At 43.8% G+C, this 21,701-nt stretch overlaps 1 protein-coding gene across 7 annotated transcripts in view; it reads right to left on the bottom strand.

Moving 5' to 3' along the window:
* Positions 1-21,701, bottom strand: part of Evl (Enah/Vasp-like) — a 150,524-nt gene that overhangs the window by 34,060 nt on the left and 94,763 nt on the right. For all 7 annotated transcript variants that reach the window (XM_059280020.1, XM_059280018.1, XM_059280022.1 and 4 more), the window contains 2 exons: positions 17,632-17,800; positions 6,745-6,922 (listed from right to left, as the gene is read on the bottom strand). In XM_059280020.1, coding sequence (XP_059136003.1) covers positions 6,745-6,922; positions 17,632-17,800 — 347 coding nt within the window. The remainder of the gene's footprint in view (positions 1-6,744; positions 6,923-17,631; positions 17,801-21,701) is intronic.

The raw sequence follows: 21,701 nt of genomic DNA, 5'->3' as shown, positions 1-21,701 counted from the left end.
TGAAGAGTGCTTTGACATTAGACATGGAGATGTAGTGTCTGGAGTTTGCCCAACTAGTTTTTGGTCTTGCTTTGGTCCAGTATTTCCTCACTATGCTCCCTTCCCTATGTTTTGGAACAGTAATGAATATCCTGTGCTATTATATGTTGGAAGTACGTGATCTGTTTTTTTTTTTATTTTGATTTTATAGGGGATTACAATTAAGAGATTTCATGAATCTCAGAAGAGACTTTGAACTTTGGACTTTTTAAACATTGTTGAGACTGTGATAGACTATGGAGACTTTTGAAGTTGGACTAAATGTATTTTGCATTATGATAATGTTACAACCTTATGGGGGCCAGGGAGTGGAATGTGGTAATTTGAATGTAATTAGCTTCCACAATCTCATAGGGAGTAGCACTATTAGAAGGTATGCCTTTGTTGGAATAGATATGGCCTTGTTGGGGGAAGTGTGTCACCGTAGGGGCAGGTTTTGAGGTCTCCTATGTTCAAGATACACCCAGTGTCTCAGTTCACTTCCTGTTCCCTTTGTATCAAGATGTAGGAACTCTCAGCTCCTTCTTCAGCACCATGTAGCACCACAATAATGGACTAAACCTGTGAAAATGTAAACCACCCCAACTAAATGTTTCTCCTTCATAAGAGTTGCTGTGGTTATGGTGTCTCTTCACAGCGATAGAAACCCTAACTAACACAGTCTCCCTGCTGCTAGAGGATGTCTGAGGTACAGAGAAAAACTGAGCAGGACAGGGTATAGAAGAACAGTGGTCAACACTTCTCTTCAATTGGGGGCTAGGCAGATGAACAATACAGGCAGAGACAGTTTGGTGCTTTCTGGAAGTGGTATCAGTAGTTCAATAGTCAGCAACAAGGCAGACATTGACCCTAAAGTCCACCTCATTCTCCTGCAAGGAACCGGAATGATGGCATGAGCCAGGCTTGCTGTCCTACCTGAGATCTAATCCTCAATATAAGCGACCAGCAGCTTCAGCATAGGCACAGCTCACCAACCTGAATTTGCACCTTCCCTGACCCCTGGAAGCACAGCTGCAGAAGCAGTGGATTTCAAACATAGGCCTAACCTTCACTCTCAACTCCACACAAGATTTGGCCTCACACACCTTTTTTGGATCCTAAAATCGTTTCTAAAAAAATGTGTATCACAGTAGCTGTCCTAAGTGCTTTAGAGTTTAAGAAAATACTTCTGCAGCCCAATTAGGTGTTCTTGGGGGTTCCTGGGCCCTCATCTCAACTAGGCTTCTTGGTTGGTGAGAACCATTTCTCAAGAAGAACAGGGAAAGGCCACCTGGATAAGCAGCTGGGGGGGGGGGGGAAATGTAGGCTTTGAAGAGAAAACCTAAGTATTAACTATTGCCATAATCATTGCATGCCCCTAAGCCAAAGAAGTTCCCCTCCCCAAGTCCCACCTGAGCCTAAGTACCATCTATAGCCATCACACCATGCCTTGTCACACAGTACCCAGGAAAGCTGGGTCACATGGTCTGTGGGGAATGCTCTGTAGATTAGCAGTAGACACAGATGGCAGCCACCACAGCTAGGCTGTAGCACTGTTTCCACTAGTTGGGACTTCCAGAGCAACCCACACAGAGAGCTTGACTTCCTTAACACTGACAGGAACAGCATTAGAACTAGATAGTTCTTCCCACCTCAGATGTCAACATCTGTAGAAAAAGCCTTAGTAAGCCAGAGACTGAAACTCACCCCCACTCAGGCCAATTCCTGAATTCAGAGTTGTGTCTGAGACCTGTGAGAGCTTCTGCTAGCTCTAAGATGCCTTACTTCTTCATAGGCAGTGGGAAACACCTGGCTCTGTTACTATTACTTTAGCTATTTTGTACCTGCTAAATTGACTTTATTTCCCTGGATTAGGCCTGAAATTGAAGACTGGGTATCCAAAACTCACTAAAACAAGAAGCTAGATCCAGTAATTACCTAGTAAAAAAACATCAGCAAAGCAGATCTGTCAAGAGTCAAATGCTTGAGAATCTCTTCCATGGAGAATTTAGACAGTAAAAAAAAATACTACTCTGCTGTACTTTGTCCTCTTCCAGAATAATGTGAAGAAGCCTGAGTTAATAGTGGTTTTCAGGCCAGACACAGAGGTGCAGGCCTGCAATCCTACCACTCAGGAAAATGAGATAGGGAGATTGCAAGTCTGAGGTAAGCCTAGCCTACATAGAAAAACCTTGTCTTCAAAACAGAACAAAACACCTAAACAAAGTTGGGCAAGCTAGAGCTCACTTGTAATTCTAGTATTCCAGAAGCTAAGGCAGGAGGATCAAGGGTTTAAGGTCATCTGCTGTGGATATTGCTCTGTATGTTGTGAATGTGTTGCTCTGATTGGTTAATAAATAAAGTGCTGATTGGCCAGTAGCCAGGCAGGAAGTACAGGCGGGACAAAGAGAGAGGAGAATTCTGGGAACAGGAAGGCTGAGTCAGGAGTCGCCAGCCAGACACAGAGGAAGCAAGATGTAAAGGCAGAACGGTTGCTGATTGGTCAATAAATAAATCACTGATTGGCCAGTGGCCAGGCAGGAAGTATAGGTGGGACAAGGAGGAGAATAAAGCTGGGAAGTGGAAGGCTGAGTCAGAGAGACACTGCCAGCTGCCACAATGAGAAACAGCATGTGAAGATGCCGGTAAGCCACGAGCTATGTGGCAAGGTATAGATTTATGGAAATGAATTAATTTAAGCTGTAATAACAGTTAGCAAGAAGCCTGCCACGGCCATACAGTTTGTAACCAATGTAAGTCTCTGTGTTTACTTGGTCAGGTCTGAGCAGCTGTGGGACTGGCAGGTGAGAGAGATTTGTCCTGACTGTGGGCCAGGCAGGAAAACTCTAGCTACACAGAACTGAGAAAAAGGTACCAAGCCACAGTGGCTAAACATAAATAAGAATTATGGGTTAATTTAAGTGTAAGAGCTAGTCAGTGGTAGGCCTGAGCTAATGACTGAGAAGTTTTAATTAATATAAGCCTCTGTGTGTTTACTTGGTGCGGGACCATGGAAGTTGGGTGGGACCAGGAAAACTTCAGCTACAGTCATCCTTGGCTATAGAGGTCCCTGTCTGAAAATAACAACAAAACTAAACAAGATCAAACAAAAACAAGCTAGTACATCCCACTGTGGAGAGAAAGAAGGGAATAAAAGAAATCTTTTGAGACAGAAATGTTTGATTTTTAACATCCAGAAAACAGAACTGTGAAAACAACTTGGTCCCAGCGTTGAGTTTCAGCAGTGGTTATGGGATTTCTGGGCAGTTACTTCCTCTCTGAGTTTTGGCTCCCTGGTCCAGACAGCAGGGAAGGTGTCTGAGAGACCATCTCCCAGGGATGTGGTGAGAGTTAACTAAGAGCTTGAAGACACAAAGACATGTTCTGGTACGAAGGGGTGGAGGTTTTGCTTACTTTAAGATGGGACAGCAAGGTAGCCTGTGTCTGCAGGCTTGGAAGGACCCCAAGTCCACACCAGTGTCTGTCCACATACTGAGGGTTAGGAAAAGCTGAGCAAGCCCCACCTGTAGAGACAGAGGTCTACAGAAACCCCTAGAAGGTCACAGGAACCAGACACCTGCCCTACAAGAAGAGATTCCCAAGAGGGAAAGAAAGGAGTATGTCTGTTTATGAGGATGCTAGATGCCACCCTAGGCCCTGAATCCTGCATGACTTTGGGACTCAAGATGTCATGCTACAAGCAACTATACAATCCACACAACTTGGGCAATCAATTGTATACAGAGCAAACAACTGTATAACCAGAAGTTCAAAATCTGTCAAAACAACTCTGCAGTATGGAGGAAACTGTGTGGCTGCTGAAGCCTTTGGGTCAAGGGTGCCTTTCTTTCAGGTTTGGTAAGTACTGGGTAGTTACACATAAGCACTGTAGAAACCTGCTTCAGATTTGTGCATGATCATTAAGGAGGCTTACACATCAGTTGCTGAGAAAGTTCAATCCTCAGCAGCCACTATCAACTGCTAACCAGCCACACTAACTGTATCCACACACCCAGACTGGCAGGCTCCATTCCAGCCTCAACAAGAACGCTCATTCAATCCATTGGGGATGTAGGCCTGTGTTAGAATTGACACCATGTGACCCCAATAAGCTCTCCCCTCATGACAGTTCATGACTATCTGAAAACGAGGGCTGCACTGACTGTTTATGGGGCCACAGTGACTATAGTAAAAGCTGCTTTTATTTAAGCACTTGCTTTGAAAGGATTTGGTATCTAACAAAAACATTTCTCTTCCCCTTTAATAGTTCCAGTCAGGAAATACACACATGGAGGGCCTTGGCTGGACAGGAACGCTCTAATGAAAATGGCCCCCACAGGCTCATGTTTGAATGATTGGTTTCTAGTTGGTGAAACCATTTTGGGAATCATTAGGAGGTGTGTTGTTGTTGAAGGAAGTGTGTCACTGGGGGTGGGCTTTGAAATTTCAAAAGCCAATGCCATTCCTTGTAAGCACTCCAGCTGCCCTATGACTATTCTCCAGTGCCATGCCTGCCTGCCTATTGCCATGCTCCCTCACCACCATCCTGATGGTCACGGACTCTAACCCTCTGAACCGGTAAGCCTATAAACTCTTTCTTCTATAAGCTGCCTTGGTCATGGTGTCTTAGCACAGCAAGAGAAAACACAGATGACTCACAGAACTGTACTCCATATAGTTTTATTAGCTCACAAAACCTCTTGACGTGTTAAAGCTAGGCCCCAAAGCACCAATGCCAGGCTCAATATATGTTTAAATACCATCTCCCTTTAGCAGCATGGGCACCTGTCTCCTTACTTCTGAGTTTTGGTAGTGGTGGTAACAGCAGTGATGGTAGCTGTGGGCAGTAGCAACAGCAGTGACATAATACATATGCTAATATCAAGAGATGACAACCATTTAGCTCATTTAAAAGTAAAAGCAACTCTTCATGGCTGCATTTGTAGGCAGGGACGCTGAGGCCCAGGAACCTCCAGTAAGTTGCTCAATGGTTTTTTGACTGGAATGCAGCAAACCAGAGCTCAGACCAAGGAAAGTGGCTCCAAGCCTGGCCCACCATCACTGTGCTCCATCACCCCCGTGCTCCACCACCCCCGTGCTCCACCACCCCCGTGCTCCACCACCACCGCGCTCCACCACCACCGTGCTCCACCACCCCTGTGCTCCACCACCCCTGTGCTCCACCACCACCGTGCTCCACCACTCCCGTGCTCCACCACCGTGCTCCACCACCCCCGTGCTCCACCACCCCCGTGCTCCACCACCCCCATGCTCTACCACCCCCGTGTTCTACCACTCCCCTGCTCCACCACCACCGTGCTCCACCACCCCTGTGCTCCACCACCCCTGTGTTCCACCACCCCTGTGCTCCACCACCCCTGTGCTCCACCACCCCTGTGCTCCACCACCCCTGTGTTCCACCACCCCTGTGCTCCACCACCACCATGCTCCACCACCCCTATGCTCCACCACCCCCATGCTCCACCACCACAGTGCTCCACCACCCCCGTGCTCCACCACCCCCGTGCTCCACCACCCCTGTGCTCCACCACCCCTGTGTTCTACGACTCCCCTGCTCCACCACCCCTGTGCTCCACCACCCCTGTGCTCCACCACCCCTGTGCTCCCCCACCCCTGTGTTCTACCACTCCCGTGCTCCACCCCCGTGCTCCACCACCCCTGTGCTCCACCACCCCTGTGTTCTACCACTCCCGTGCTCCACCACCGTGCTCCACCACCCCTGTGCTCCACCACCACCATGCTCCACCACCACCATGCTCCACCACCCCTGTGCTCCACCACCACAATGCTCCACCACCCCTGTGCTCCACCACCCCCATGCTCCACTAAGGTTAAGATGCCTGCCAACTGTAGGACCATGTCTGAGACCAGCAATACACCCTCTTTGGGAAGGCTCATTTGCAGTGGCAAAGCTGCCCAAAGCTGCCAGCAATTTGGTGCTCTGCTATAACTGCTCTGCTCAGGTGCTTTTGCTAGTCCCATCACCAAGCCTCACGGGGTCCAACTTGCCACCTTCCAGTTTCATCTAGCTGCTGTGCACTGCGCCCAGGCCCCAGATACACTGCATTGTGGTTGTTTGTTTGTTTGGTTTTTGTTTTTTTTGACACATGCAAGCTCTCCCACCTCCACCTCTGCAACAGCAGCTCCCCCCTCAACACACCCTGTTTAGTGTAATCCTTGCTCCTCTGAGCTTTGGCTCACACGTCACCACTGCTGTCAGGGCTTCCCTGACAGCATGGATGGGCAGTTACTTGTTTCCTTTTGCGGTCCCCAAGTACTTTGCACATATTTTATTCCAGTGCTCACTGTAGAACTAACTAATAAATAGTTAGCTAGTTATGAATCTGTGAACTCTAAATTAAATTCTAAAGTGCCTTGAGGTTAGGACTCCGTTCACTTCTTATCTATTCTGCCTAGCCAGTTTCTTGTCAGGTATGTGTTCTGGAACACAGCAGTAGGATGGCCAACATAAACCATGTCTCACAGAGGGCTGCAGGAACACATTAGTACAAACCTGCATTTCACAAATGGCACATTATTCCCTCTCCTTTATTCTTAGTCATTACTATGAACCTCAAGTAACAGGCTTGTGAGGCTCTATGTCGTGTCAGTAAGTGAAGTAGTAATGTCAGGACACAATCAGAACTGGGACACAGACAGAACAAGAGGGAGTCTCAGCCTCCAGCAAAGACAAACCCTGCTTACCTCCTTCTTGGGAATTCATGATGTTCAGAGCAAAGAGCATTGCATTGGAGAAAGTGGTTGCCTCTTCCTTACTTGCAAAGTTTAAGCCATAGACCTGACGGGCATCTCGCCACTGGTGGAAGGTGGGTGTTGCCTGATTGTACTTCAGCCCTTTCACGATTGAATAATTGATCACAACCTGGAGGAGAAAAGATAGAAATACGTGTAAATAAATAAAATGTAAGAGAGCTGGAGGAAGCTGCCATGGAGCAAAGATCTGTATCCTTTCATTCACAGGGGTGGGGGATGAGGTTCACAGAAGGGAAAGGGTGGTCAGGCATTTCAGACCATAAGTGAACAGCTGGAAAACTTGTTTCACTTAACTAGGTCTGAGCTGGGGGTCAGATTCTCTGGTTGGGTTCTGGTCCAGACCCTGTCTCTTGGCTGTGCCACTTAGGGGATCAATGCTGTTTTCTGAGGCTCAGTTTCTCTAACAATGAGATGGAAATACTAATGCTGCCTTACTGACCTTGTGGGGATTCTGAAAGGATCTCGTGGTGCCAGCTATCTTAGCTATGCTTTATCCTTATCTTCTAGGTACGAAGCTCCTTAAGGGTAACAGTCTTCTGCAGTTTGGTCTCAATTTCCCATGACCCTCAGCAGAGTGCTCAGAATTCATAATAAACAAGTTCTATTTTCAAGGATGACTTGTAGAAATGAATATACTACACATATACAGTCCCATTACTATTTCTGTTATTAATCAACCACCAGACATCATAGCTGTCAGATACAATGCTAAGCCAGACAGAGAAAGGGACAGAGGAGGCAGACATTCAGGGGGCCGTGGCCAGCAGAGACTCAACAGCAGGTCTGCTGGCTTCTAGATGTTTGCTCTTCTAGACACTGAAAGAGAAAGATTTCAGGCGATCTAGTAAGTGGTGCTCTGTGAAGTCAGTGCTGACACCACTCTAGGCTGCAGCCATCACTTAGCTGCAGCTGATCCTCCGGCTAAGAGTCTTCTTGCCTGTGAAGTGGGAAGAATAGAGTAATGGTTTATTGCTCTCCTTGACTGCTCATATTGCTGTGCTACTGGATCAGGAAAAGCCAGAGGACAGCAGTTATAGACAACATCTAGAATAGCATCATCCTAGCTCTCCCGCACATGCAAGGTAGACTTAGGTCCATGTATAATGAAATGAACATGTGAGGTGAGTCATTGGACACATACACTAAGTCAGGAGAAGAGATGCACTCATTTCACAACTTACCTGCTACACAGCAATGGGTATTTTGGCTAATATCTATATACAGACAGGTTCCTGAGTAGGAGCAGACTTACACTTGTGTACTGATAAGCAGAAGACCCAAGCTAGAGATTGACTAGTTTAGTTTTACACTACTGAAAAAAGGCTCAAGCTTTTGTGGAGTGTATATATGAGATGCACTGCCAAGTGAGCATGGTTAAAATGGCTCTTAAGGTTAGAGCGACAGTTTTCAACCTGTGGTTCATGACCCCTTGGGAGGTTGTCAAAATAACCCTTTCACAGGGGTCACACAAGACCATCAGAAAACACAGATATTTAAATGATGATTCATAACAAGAGCAAAATTACTGTTATGAAGTAACAACAAAACATTTTTATGGTTGGAAGTCACCACAACATGAGGAACTGTATTAAAGGATCACAGTGTTTGTAAGGTTAAGAACCATTGGGTTAGAGGCTGAAGTCTCGCACAGAATCAGGGAGCTAAGAACCTTTTCCATTCTGTCCCAGTCATCCCATAGCAGATGTTCTGTGTTCAATTTTCCCTCTATAGTTTTGATGGACATTAAGAAACCAGAGCAAGCTAAAAGAGAACATTGTGAAGGCCAAGCCTGGAAGTGACATTATACTGAGGTTGGTTGAGAAAGAACAAATGAAAGACTGCCTGGGGAGATGCTCTGGGGAAGTGAGACTTCCAAAACTGTGAGGTGAGATGGCTGGCTACATTCTCAGAGGAGACTCAGCCATGCAAGCATCAGGAGGAAAATAATACCCATCCCAGGTACAGAAAGATTGTGGCTAGCACAGTCACTGACAAGAACTCACAGGGATTTTAGGAATTCTCTTTATAGTTGGGAAATCAGGACCAGGGAAAACAAGTGACTTGTACAAAGTTACACAGTAAACTAATGGGAGAGCTGGAAGGGTCTGCAGAGGGGACTCCGTGCTACAGCTCACTGCCAGCAAAATGAGTTAACATTCTTCTCTAATTTCTCGTGGCCTGGCTTTGACCTCTGGAGCCTTCTGGATTGGTTCTGGCTGCACAGGGTCTTAAGACCTTATAATGGCAGGGTGCAGTGGCACTTTCTTGGAGAATACATCTCTCTTATGGAAGTTCTATGGGTTCTGTATCTCCAGAAGCTCTTGGGTCTGGTATTTGTGTTGTTGCTATCCCTGGAGCCTAAAGGCTGCGAGCTACTATCCACAAATAACCTAACAGTCTACAACTGCTTGGAAGACATGGTGGTTCTCAGTACAAGGAATGAGCAGAGGATTGAGCCAAAGCACTGTACACTGAATCCTGTTTGTTCCTTTTTAGCTGAGCAACTGTGGGTAGATTCCATCAAATGCAAAGTGAAGACAACAGTGTGAATAATATATCACCTAAGATACATCAGTGAAGATAAAACACTCCTATAAGCCGAACTACCAGAGAGACACCAACATTTTAAAATTTATCTTCACAACTTCTAAACTGACCTCTTATAAAGCGAAGTCCCACAAAGTGTGCCTTGGATGCATGAACAGATAATGCACAGCTAATATGTCACTTGATCAAAGACAGAGGGAAGCCTGATATTCCTCAACTGCCAGATAGGCTTTACTGGTGGCAGCTAAAATCTTAGTGCCCACTTGGGAGCTCCATTCCTTTGCTTGTTCCACGTAGAGCAAGTCAGAGGACACAGCTGGGCATTTGTGTCACTGTGTGGCCACTCTGGGATGGTACAGCTCTCTTCTGATGGCCTTTTCTCAGCAGTGCCCTCCCCCAGAGATAACTATGATCTACCTTTTTTCATTATCAGTTAACTCTTGCCAATTCTTAAACTAGAAATGGATTGATAAGGCATATGGCCTCATTTCTGGCTCCTTCCATTTAACACAATGTCTGTGAAAATCCATTTATCTCCCTGCCCCCATGTCTAGACAGGGTCTTGCTACATAGCCCAGGCTGGTCTGGAACTTGCTATGGAGCATGAGGTTCAAACTCATGAACCTTCTGCCCTTTCCTCTCCAGGGGTGGAATTTCAGGCATGCACCACCACTGTGGGCTACACATTCCACTTTAACTGCAAATAACTTCTTCATGCTCTTGTTGATGAGCATCTGAATTGGTCTCTAGCCCTTGGCTATTTTGCTCTATGAATATTTGTATTTGTAGCAGATACAAGCTCTTGCTTCTTTGGGCATAGATCCAGGAGGGAGGGGTATGGTCTGTGTGCATTTAGGTTTAGTAGCCTTGGTCAGAAGGTTTCTCAGAGAGATGGTACCAATTTCCACCCTCCTGAGCTACATATGAGAGATCCACTTGGCCATAAATACTCAGAATTGTTTGGCTTCTGAATTGCACCCTTGGGTTGTGTGGAGTGCTTTCCCCAGGGTGGTTTCCACAGTGTTTCCCCATAGACAATGGCTGAGCACCTTCCTCACATTTGCCACACTGTCAGCTTGTCACTTCTGTCCACTACTCTTTGGGGAAGTCCTTGTTCAAGCTATTTTGCTTTTTAAGAGTTATTTTTTAGCTTTGCATATATCCTTCCTGATTGAATCGGCCTATTATATATTTGGGGGGCAGTATTCTCTCCCAGGCTATAGCTTGCCTTTCTATTCTCTTAATGTACTTAAGGAAACTCCTTAGTGTAAATGAAGTTCATCCATAATGTCTCTAGAGCTAATTCTTTTGTCAATTTTTTTAGATTTATTTATTTTATATGTTTTCCTTGCAATGTGTATGTGTGTACCATATGAATGTGTAGTGCCAGTGGAGGTCTGAAGAGGGTATCATATACCCTACAACTGGATTTACAAATGGTTGTGAGCCACCATGAGGGTGCTGGGAACTGAACCTGGGTCCTCTACAACAGCAAGTGCTCTTAACTACTGAGCCATCTCTCCAGTCCCTAGTTACTGCTTCTTAATGTCTGGTCAAGAATCTCGTTTTCCTTAAAGTCATGAGAAAAATTTCCTGTATTTTCCTCTCGAAGTTTTATTGGTTTCTGAGCCCCTCTCCCATGCTTCTCTCAAGATGGAGCTTTGCTACATTGCCTAGGCTAGCCCTGGATTCTTGGTCTGAAGCAGTCTTCCCACCTCAGCTTCCTGAGTGCCCAGCTACTGTTTGCCTTTAATGCTCAGGCTGAAAAAATTCTGAAGTATGGCGTACGCATATTTTACATGGACTAATCTGAGGTTACTTATTGAAAAGAACATCTTTTCCTTGCTGAACATAAAGACACCTTGTCATAAGTCAAGGGACCACATACATGTGGCTTTACATAGCCTTTCCTTAATTTATGAGTCTGCTAGTTGATCCTAATACCAGTATCTCCCTGCCTCAATTACTGCAGCTTTATAGTAAGACTTGAAATATGACAGTGCAAGCCCCCACCTTGGTTTTCAAGATGATCTCAGCTCTTTTAGAGCCTATACATTTTCATATGAATCTTAGAAGCAAACTACTAGTTTCTATAAAACACTTGCTGGAATTTTAAGTGGGTGAGATTTTGAAGAAGTGACATCTAATAACAGCCCGGCCTCAGTTCATGAATGTGGTCAGTCTCCTAGCAGCTGGCTGCTTGAGTCCTCTCAGACATCTTACCAGCTTCCAGTGTACGGAAGGTGTGCAGCTGCAGTGAGAGTTGTTCCTAAGCCTTGGAAATTGTCTGGTGAGCTTTCAAACATCATTTCAAACAGTTTAATTTTATTTATTGCTAATATATTAAAAAAAATACAGGTGTCTACCAAACTCATTTAGCATAACAATATGTTAATACATTTTATAGTAATCATAGTACCATAATAGTTTGTAGGCAATTCAGACTCTCTTCACTATTTAAAAATATTTATTGCATTTCTTTGTGTGCATATGTGTGTATGCAGGGGTATATACATGTGTGTGCCATGGAATGAGCATGGAGGTGAAAGAACCAGTGGGAGTCAGTTCTTTCCCCTCCCTGTGGATTCTGAGGACTGAACTCAGGTCACCAGGGTTGGCAGCAAGCACCTTTACCTGCTGAGCCATCTTGTTGACGCTTCTCTACACTATTAGCTATCTGACAGGAAAGAGAAGTTTCTGCTCTTTTCCTTGTCTTGTTCTGGTATGTAGGGCAAGCACAGTGAGTAGAGGTTTTGTTGTCTACAGATACTATGTGCCAAATTATCTTTCTCAGTTTCCTCTTCATTCTTATCATGAAGGGACACTGAGTTTTACTAAATGCCTTTTCTAATTTATACAGTTCCCCCTTGTTAAGTTAACTTTGCATTCCTGTAATAAATCATATCACCTGTCAGGAGTTTAAAAAAGCATTTATTTGGTTCAAGTCATTAATTCTTTGTTCAGATAAGCAGGAACCGTCCTCTCACCTCTGGGTGCTTGTGGTGGTATTGTGTTCTCCAAAATATTGTGCACCCTAATAAACTTATCTGGGGTCAGAGACAGAACAGCCACTAGATACAAAGGCTAGAAAATGGTGGCACTCACACCTTTAATCCTAGCACTCCAGAGGTAGAAATCCCTCTGGATCTCTGTGAGTTCAAGGCCACATTGGAAACGGCCAGGGATGGTGACACACGCCTTTAATCCCAGAAAGCGAGCCTTTAATCCCAGGGAGTGGGGGTAGAAAGCAGAAAGGTACATAAGGCGTGAGGATCAGGAACTAGAAGCATTTGGCTGGTTAAGCATTTGGCTGGTTAAGCTTTTGGCTGGTTAAGCTTTCAGGCTTCTAATAGCACAGTTCAGCTGAGAGCCATTCGGATATGAGGACACAGAGGCTTCCAGCCTGAGGAAACAAGATCAGTTGAGAAGTTGGCCAGGTGAGGTTAGCTGTGGCTTGTTCCGTCTCTCTGATCCAGCTTCACCCCAATACTTGGCTCTGGGTTTGTTTTATTAATAAGAACTTTTAAGATTCCTGCTACAGGTGCTCTGTAAGTCTAGCACTGTTTCCCCCCAAATGCATGGAAGAGTTCACTGGGGTGGCCACCTGTGCCTGAAGTTTCCTTTGTGGGAAGGTTACACTTGGAATTACAGACTAAATTGCTTTAGTATATAACATGATTTAGTTTTTCTATTACTCTCATGTTCGCTTTGGCAGCTTTTAAGGCACTTGGCCATAAATACTCTACCTAATTTAAGCTGCCTAACTTCCCAGCATATTGATCTTTAATGTTTATAGGGTGATAGTAATACTATCCTTTTGATTTCTGATATTCACAATTTGTATTTTTCTTTAAAAAGTCACTTGACTTATTATGAGTTTATTAATTTTATTTTTAGAGAACCAACATTTTTGCTTCAAAGAACCAAGATATTTATTAATCCACTTTATATTGTTAGGGTTTTTAAATTTTCATTTAAAAATATTTTTATGTATTTGCTTGTGTGTGTGTGTGTGAATACTGCATGTGTATAGGAGGTCTGAGGAGGGTGTTGTGTTGGACTCTTTGATGCTGGTTGTGAGCTGCTTGATGTGGGTACTGGGAACAGAACTCAGGTTCTCTGCAAGAACAGCAAACACTGAATATCTGAGCCATCTCTCCAGACCCAGTTAGATTAAAAAAAATTATAGTTTTCTCCCTCCTACTTTTGTTGGATTTAACTATTTCCCCAGCTTCCTGAGATAAAAAGCACAGACCGCCAATTTTAATCATTCTTCTTTTGTAATATATACATCTATAACACAAAATTTCTCCTGTATGCTCACAAGCTGTGCTGATCTTCACGATTGAGAAGCACTAAGCATTCTCTGTCTTACATTTCCATTTCTTGTTTGTCCTGATTCCGTTAGTAATCTACTATTTTTCATGATGAGTGCACACTAGCTGATTGTACAACGAAAACAAATGTGGAGATTTTATTAGTTATCTTCCTGTTACTGACTCTGGTTTGATCCCTCTGTGATCAAAGAATACACTCTAGGGGCTGGTGAGATGGCCCAGCAGGCAAAGGTGCTTGTTATGCAAGTCTTGCAATGCTCAGTGCCTATGTAAAAGTGGAAGTAGTGAATCAGTTCCATGAAGTTATCCTCTGACCTTCACACGAGTGATGACATGCATCCACACAGTCTCACACTATGTATACCACACACCAAATATAGACAAAATAATAATAGAAATTTTAAAAGAATATACTCTGTATGATTTTAATCATTTTCATTTTGGTGTGCCCCATAGTCTAGCATAAGGGCTATGTTGGTATATATCTTGTTGTGGTTTGAATGAAAATGACCCCCATAGGCTCATAGGAGTGTTATTATTGGAGGTGTGGCCTTGTTGGAGAAGTGTGTCATTGGAGGTAGGCTTTGAGGTTTCAGAAGCTCAAGCCAGGCCCAGTGTCATTCTCTTCCTGCTGCCTGCTGATCCAGACGCAGAACTCTCAGCTCCTTCTCCAGCACCATGTTTGCCTGTGTGCCGTCATGCTCCCTACCATAATAATAATGGACTAAACCTCTGAACCGTAAACCAGCCCCAATTAAATACTTTCCTTATTAACAGTTTGCTGTGGTCATGGTGTCTTTTCACAGCAATAGAAAGCCCAACTAAGACTCCTGTAATACTGTACAGCTGTTGGCTGTAGTTTCCACAACATAAATCAGGTCAAGTTGGTTAATAATGCTAACAAAAATCCCTTTGTTTCCACTCATTTCTGTCTGCTTCTTCAGCATGCTACTTGGAGGCATGATTAGAATCTGCAAGTAGGCTTCGCAATTACTCTATTTCCTGAAACCTTTAGATTGGTCCATTTCTGCTTATATATTTAGAACATACATTATTAGATGCATTCAAATTTAGGGCTTCTGTGACTTCTCTTCTGATGGAGCCTCTTATTAAAAAGGTCAGTCTTTCTTTGGAATACTTGTTGCCTGTCATATCTGACATACATACCAGCCACCAGCTTATTATGATAGTGTTTCTAAGATTTACAGTTTTCTAATCCTTCACTTTCAACCTTTTCTAGTCAGGTTTATTTTAAAGATAATTCCCCAGGATTTGGCAGGACTCATTTAGGTACTTTCGAAGGATAAGCTTATTTTTAAATGTTGCACTTTCCACATAGGAGCTCATAATAACACTGTGTGCACGTTTTATTTTGGGAAGTGTAGGAGTACATGGGAGTGCCTTTCCTTTTTTTTCAGAGGAAGCCCTTGAAACACCAAATACTGTCTAACATGGTTTTGAGCCTTCTGAGTAAAAATAATCTAAAGATCTTTTACAAAGAAAGAAGCTTAATGGTAGAGAACAATCTCCCTGGCTGCTGTGCTATTGGCTAGGATCTAAAAACAATATAGAATCTACAGGCTGGTAGACTCTTGAGACCCAAATCTCCATCTGATGACAGAATAACCTTCTCAAAATCTTCCCCCAAACCCAGCTCACCTCACCGGCTCACAGTGTAAATAACACAACAGCATCTTTTAACAGTATACTTGCTGTTAGTCTGTTTTCATTACTACAATGGAGCATCAGAAGCAGGCTAACTTTATAGAGAAAAGAAATCCATTTGGTTCACAGTACTAGAGGTTCATGAGCAACCAAATGGTGTGATAGGAATAGAAAATTTGCCACAAGTTATCAGTAAAGACTACAGCTGTGACTCAGTGGTAGAGTGCTTGCCTAGGCCACATGAAGCCTTTGCTTAGCTTACCATGCATGAGACACTGATTGAGATTCCCTGCCTCAGCTGCAGATTAAAAAAATTAAAACAGCAATCACTTAGGTGCACTTTGATGCAGGAATAGTAGCCGGCAATGGACTTCATGTCCAAGGAGATGCCTAGAGAGAAATCAACAAGGGAAAGGAAAGGCTGCACAAGCTCAGGATTAGGCAGCCTACCTTGGAGCAGAGTCCAGAAGTGTGTTTGTCTCTCTTGCCTAAAAGGGACACAGACTCTGAAACTCACTAGGACTGTTTTAGCCAATGCAGAAACCTGTCCAGTGGGCAGCATTTAAACCAGAAGTCCAAGTTTCTCTTTACATTGTTAACTTGCTGCCAGCTTCAGAGACAGCAGGGAACCTGCTGTTCTCTTAGCCAGCCTGACCAAAAAGCCACCCGAAAACATTGTTTAAGGAGAGGTGTTTTTAAACAACAACAATTATTATTATTTGTTTTGTTTTTGCCTTTGTTGTTGTTGTTGTTGTTTGAGAAAGGGTTTCTCTGTGTAACAGTCCTGGCTGTCCTGGAACTTGCTTTGTAGACCAGGCTGGCCTTGAACTCACTGAGATCCTCCTGCCACTGCCTCCCAAGTGCTAGGATTAAAGGCGTGTGCCACCACCACTCGGCCAACAACAATTATTATTATTATTATTATTGCTTTATGTGTATGCCTGTATGTATATCTAAGCACCATGTATGTCTGTGAGCACTTGGTGTCCGAGGAAACCAGAAGAAGGCACTGGATGCCCTGGAACTGGAGTTACAGACAGTTGTAAGTTGACATGTGGGTGTTGGAAATTGAACCCAGGTCCTCTGGAAGGACAGTCCCTTAACCACTGAGCCATCTCAGCTGTTGTTTTAATAAACAACAAAACCACAGATCTTCCAGCCTCACTGCTCAAAATGCCTTGTCAATCTTCCAACAGGCAACATGGTGGAGAGCACTGAGGCACTTACCAAGGTCACTAAGTTACATTAGACCACTTTGCCTTGGTTGCGTGTGACATGAATGGACAGGGGAAATGACTTGTACCTGCCTCAGCTGATTTGTCCAGGCTGTATGCTAGGGAGAGATGATACCATCCTCCTATCACCTTGGCGTTCTCTTCAAAGTCAAGTTGGGGGTTATAACCCCAAATCTCAATAGCAAATTATAAATGTAAGTACAGAATGTGACTAAAACATCTATATATTTTTCTCTTTCTTTTTTTTTTGAATGTTTGGTGTGCATTTATGTATGCTTATTTGCATCTAAGTGTAAGTGTAGGTGCCAGAGGTTGATGTCAAGTGTCTTCCTTAATTGTGTTGTACTTAAAAAAATTTTTTTAGACCTCTAGCACTCACTGTGTAGACCAGGCTGATCTCAAACTCATATAGATTAGCCTGTCTTTGCCTCCTGAGTACTGGAATTAAAGGTATGTACTACCACATTTGGTGATCATTCCCTGCCTTATTTATTGAGGCAGGGTCTCTGGTTGGATATGGAGCTTGCAGGTTCTAGTTAGTTAGTCTGGCTAGTCAGCCTGCCCTGGGGATCTCCATCTCTGTCTCCTGAGTGTTGGGGCTGCAGATGGCCACCAATTTGTCCAATTTTTTAATTAATTCTGGGGACCTAAATTCTAGTTCTCACACATGTGCACTTTTATCTACAGAGGCATCTCCCTAGCCCATGCATACTGTATTTTTCAAAGACTTCTCACAATTGTTATTTTAGTCTGATCTGACAGAATGTTTTATTTTATTTTCTATTTTATCTGTCATTATATTCTGATCTGACACAACAGAGCAGAAAGATGTAGCTTACTGTTTGCATATGACATGGGAAGTGACTCTCAGAAAAGATACTTTGCTTTTGGTTTCACACTTTGGCTATAAGGCTGCAGAGTCAGGGCTGAACCCCGATCTCTCTCCAGATGGTGAAGTGCCTGGGCCCTCTTTTCACCAAGCATGCACTGGGAGGCTCACAGCTCAGGGGTGTGATGCTGACTCCAGCACTTACCTGCTGATCCTGTAGCTTGACTCCAACAACTCTGAAGGTGTTGCTGGCAGTGTTGTGGTAAATGTTGATCCGGCTGAATCCCTGCTGGCCAGGCTTGATTGGTACCCATTTCTTACTGGTGTCATCGTAGACCATCACGGAAGCCCGCGCTTGGCAGATACTCTGTTCACTGAAGAGAGAAGAAAATCCGCAGTGTCATACCTGGCTATGGTGGGATAGAGGTCAAAGGCAGCATGACATAAACTTGCTGCTAGAACTTCTAACTGTCCACAGCAGTGCTGTTCTGTGAAGTGATGAGTTTGTCACCCAAAAAAGACTATGCAGAGTAGAAGAGTATCTGCCCAAATCCCACAGCTTGGGGGACTCACAGCTTTGTTTTGCAGGGAGGAGTGCTTGAAGAAAAGAGGAATTATTATTAGTTATTATAAATCCTATGTTAAATAATACAATGAATCTAAATGCTGCTGCCTTACAGCTTATGATGTAGTCACTAATTACCCCCCATTTGATGAAGAGGAAAGAGTGGCTGAGGGGCTGGAGAGGATTCACATGAGTTTATCCAGGTACCCAGAGATAGAATCTCAGATATCCAGCCAATTATGTTTAATTTCAGAGTACACCACACAGAGGATTTCTTTGCAGCATCCAACAAAGTGTTCAGTTTATATCTAGTATCAAGACAAGACAGCATTAGAAATGCTGTGTAGACAATGAGGAAGTTAGCTGACCTAAAGAACTGAGCAACAGTTATCCACACACACTGGTTCTGGGCTGAAGACACCTGGCAAAGCACCTGTTCAGAATATGTCAGAAAACCAAAGAATCAGCAGAAGCATTCTCTGGAGAGGTAAATGTCACCATTAAAATGAATACATGAAGACACCTGCAAGCTATTTAGTTTTCAGAACCCAAGAATCTTGAACACAGTCTTAGTAGCATGTAAGTAGCATGTAGTAGCATGTAATTACCCAATTGAAAAGCTAAGAAGTGGCTGACAATTGGAGAGTGAGTGCTTAGAAAGAAGACCAAGCAGGACAGCAGTAGACTGGAAATAAAGTCTACACCATGCAGAGTAACAGTGAAGAAGCAAAGTGAACAGTAATTCACTACTGGGTAATCATAAGGACCAGACCAAGCAGGCAAGAAAAGTGTCACACTGTGTTCATTTCATCACAGTAAGGGTAGGGAACCAAACTATTTGGAAAAAAAGCCTTGTACCCAGCACAGAAATGATGCTTTTAGGATCAGTCGGTCCTCTGTGATCTGGAAATGTGACCAACGCATCCTGAGTATAGAGGTCTGAGCTCAGGATCTCTTCTGTGGCTCAGATCCTGTGGTTCAGAATATGGACTATTACCTTTCGGTAGAGTGCATACAGCAAGTGTCTAATAAGTGCTCACTGGAGACTCTCAGAGCTGAAAAGAGCCCTAGATATAAACCAATTCTTCATCACATTCAATAAAGCAGTCCTGACAACACAAGCAAGCCTTTGAATAACTGGGCACTGACTGACTCCTCTCTAAAGAGCCCTGATGGTGGATGAATGACTGATTTAGACAGCCCTCCTAGGTCTCAGTACACTCTACTCCTTGCTTTCCAGTCACAGAGTGTTTTCTGAACAGTCCACGGCAGCCCACCAGACCACTGAAGGATCATCTTGGTCTTTCTACCCATTACCTCATGGCAAAGCTACTACCAACCCCTTTGCCATTTCAGTAACTCTCATCAACTGAATTCCTTATTTATCAGCTTTTCTTCTAGTATGTAGATGATCAAATTGGATGTGTTAACCTTAGCACAGATGCCAGTGAGTCAAAAAACAGATGAATAGGGCAGTGGCTGCCTGCAGGAAGCTTACAGATAGGAATCAGAAAAAGAACTACAAATCTTGGCCAAGAGAACTTGTGGGAACCAGGGGAGACTTATGAAGAAAGTGGTTTGGGGTTAAAGATGACAGTGTTCAGCTCCTAGATGAAGTGGACGTAGGAGTCCAGGCAGAGGAGACAGACAGCCCAGACAGAGGCAGAGGCATGAAGCACACAGTATGCAGAGAGCTGCACGCCACCAGAGTGGGTGCGATGTATCTGGGTTATCACACACTATCAGGGGTCTTAGTAAGAAAGATAAAGGAAATAAAGCATTTGCACTGCGCTGTCATGTGCTAGATATTTTAGCACCAGTGGCAGACAGGTTCCTATTTCCTTTCTTTCTTTTTCTCTCTTTTTTTTTTTGGCTGTTGTTTTTAACACTTTGCGCTCTTGTGGTTAACCAAAAATGCGGTTGTTTTGTTTTCTCATTTGAATGGTACTTTTCTGTCTCTCAGTTTATTGCTACTAGTATGTCTAAATGAAAGGAAATGCACATTCTTCTTGCCATTTATATTGCTAATGTGAGCTGAGTAGGCCTTGGAGTTTGGAGGCGGGTAAAATCTCAATGGCTATGCAGCTGTCATTGCTGCTGGGTTCGAGCTGTTCAACTGCCTTCTCAGCCCATTCACTTGGATGAACACAAACAGCACCACACACACTCCACGGGCATAGTGGAGTCTAAGTCAGCTAGCATTTGAAGAAATTTGATAGCTTAGTGAATAATGTAGAGATGTATGTGGATGAATTTTTAAAATATACACATATAAAATGATCTTCTGTAAAAAAAAAAAAAAAAAAAAAAAAAAAAAAAAAAAAAAAAAAAAAAAAAAGGCTGCCTACTTCCTTCTCAACAGGCCCCTGGTAACTCAGGCCAGCATGCACATGGCCTCAGAGCTCCATGGCTCTGATGAAATTCAACCCTACAAAGCTGGAGAGGAAAGATGAGGGTGGTTCTCATGAGGTCCCAATGTCTGCTGTGGGATGTATGGCAAATGTGTTGCTAATTAATCAATAAAACACTGATTGGCTGTTGGCTGGGCAGGAAGTGTAGGCGGGGCAAGGAGGAGAATAAAGCTGGGAAGTGGAAGGCTGAGTCGGAGAGACACTGCCAGCCGCCACGATGAGAAACAGCATGTGAAGATGCCAGCCGCCACGATGAGAAACAGCATGTGAAGATGCCGGTAAGCCACGAGCCATGTGGCAAGGTATAGATTAATAGAAATAGATTAATTTAAGCTATAGGAACAGTTAGCAAGAAGTCTGCCAAGGCCATACAGTTTGAAAGCAACATAAGTCTCTGTGTTTACTTGGTCGGGTCTGAGAGGCTGTGGGACTGGCAGGTGAAAGAGATATATCCTGACTGTGGGCCAGGCAGGAAAACTCCAGCTACAAATGGCGTCCAACGTGGTGGCAAGAGTTTCCACCTAAAAACTGAGAACAAAGATTCTAAAACGGAGCTAAAAACAGTTCCTAATTGTCTCTCTCAAATGAGCGGCAGCTGCCGGTTTGAGCTACTTGTGGGTTCCTATCGTGTGCACTCGACCTGCCATATAGCGGGAATGAGGCCTCTGCAAGTGGCACATTAAGCTGCGTGGTGGATTTAGCCTTTGCAGGTACAAAACAAAAAAAAAAAAAAGAGGTTTTTGGGCTACACGCTGCTTGGATAAAAGCATAGACCCACGATAGCTCCCAGAGCTGGTGGTAAACGTAGCCATGTTGGGAAGCTGAGGTGGGCGGAGCCAGCATCCACAGCTGCTGCAGTTTAAGGCAAGAGATTCACAATAAGACAGATTCAGATGTAATAGTTTACAATGTGTGTAAAAGATACGTAGGCTTGAAAGAGACAAAAAAGGTGATATATAGAGTTATAGAAACAAATACATAGTTTTTAAAAATAAAGTCTTTAAAGAGACAGTAAAGGTAGTATAAAAAATAAGCCACGTAGAGATGAATATTACACAGAGAATCTGGATTGTGTTGTCTTTGAGATTTTTAACTGCAGAAAAACATTTGATTGTAAAAGCTGTTGAGTTATGCCAATATGTATATTTTAAAGGTACCTTGACTTCAAAATTTGGATATAAGGATATGTTACTTTGGAAAGGAGTCTCTGCTTTTGTTCCCACAGAAAGCCAGAGGCTATGGATTTGTTCAAGATTAAGATACATCAGGTTTGACCAGCCAAGACCCCCTGAAAGGTCT

Source organism: Peromyscus eremicus, chromosome 14 (assembly GCF_949786415.1).
Source record: "Peromyscus eremicus chromosome 14, PerEre_H2_v1, whole genome shotgun sequence".
Classification (NCBI taxonomy): domain Eukaryota; kingdom Metazoa; phylum Chordata; class Mammalia; order Rodentia; family Cricetidae; genus Peromyscus; species Peromyscus eremicus.
Note: the sequence above shows the minus strand (reverse complement) of the source record. Positions and strands in the feature narration are given on the sequence as shown.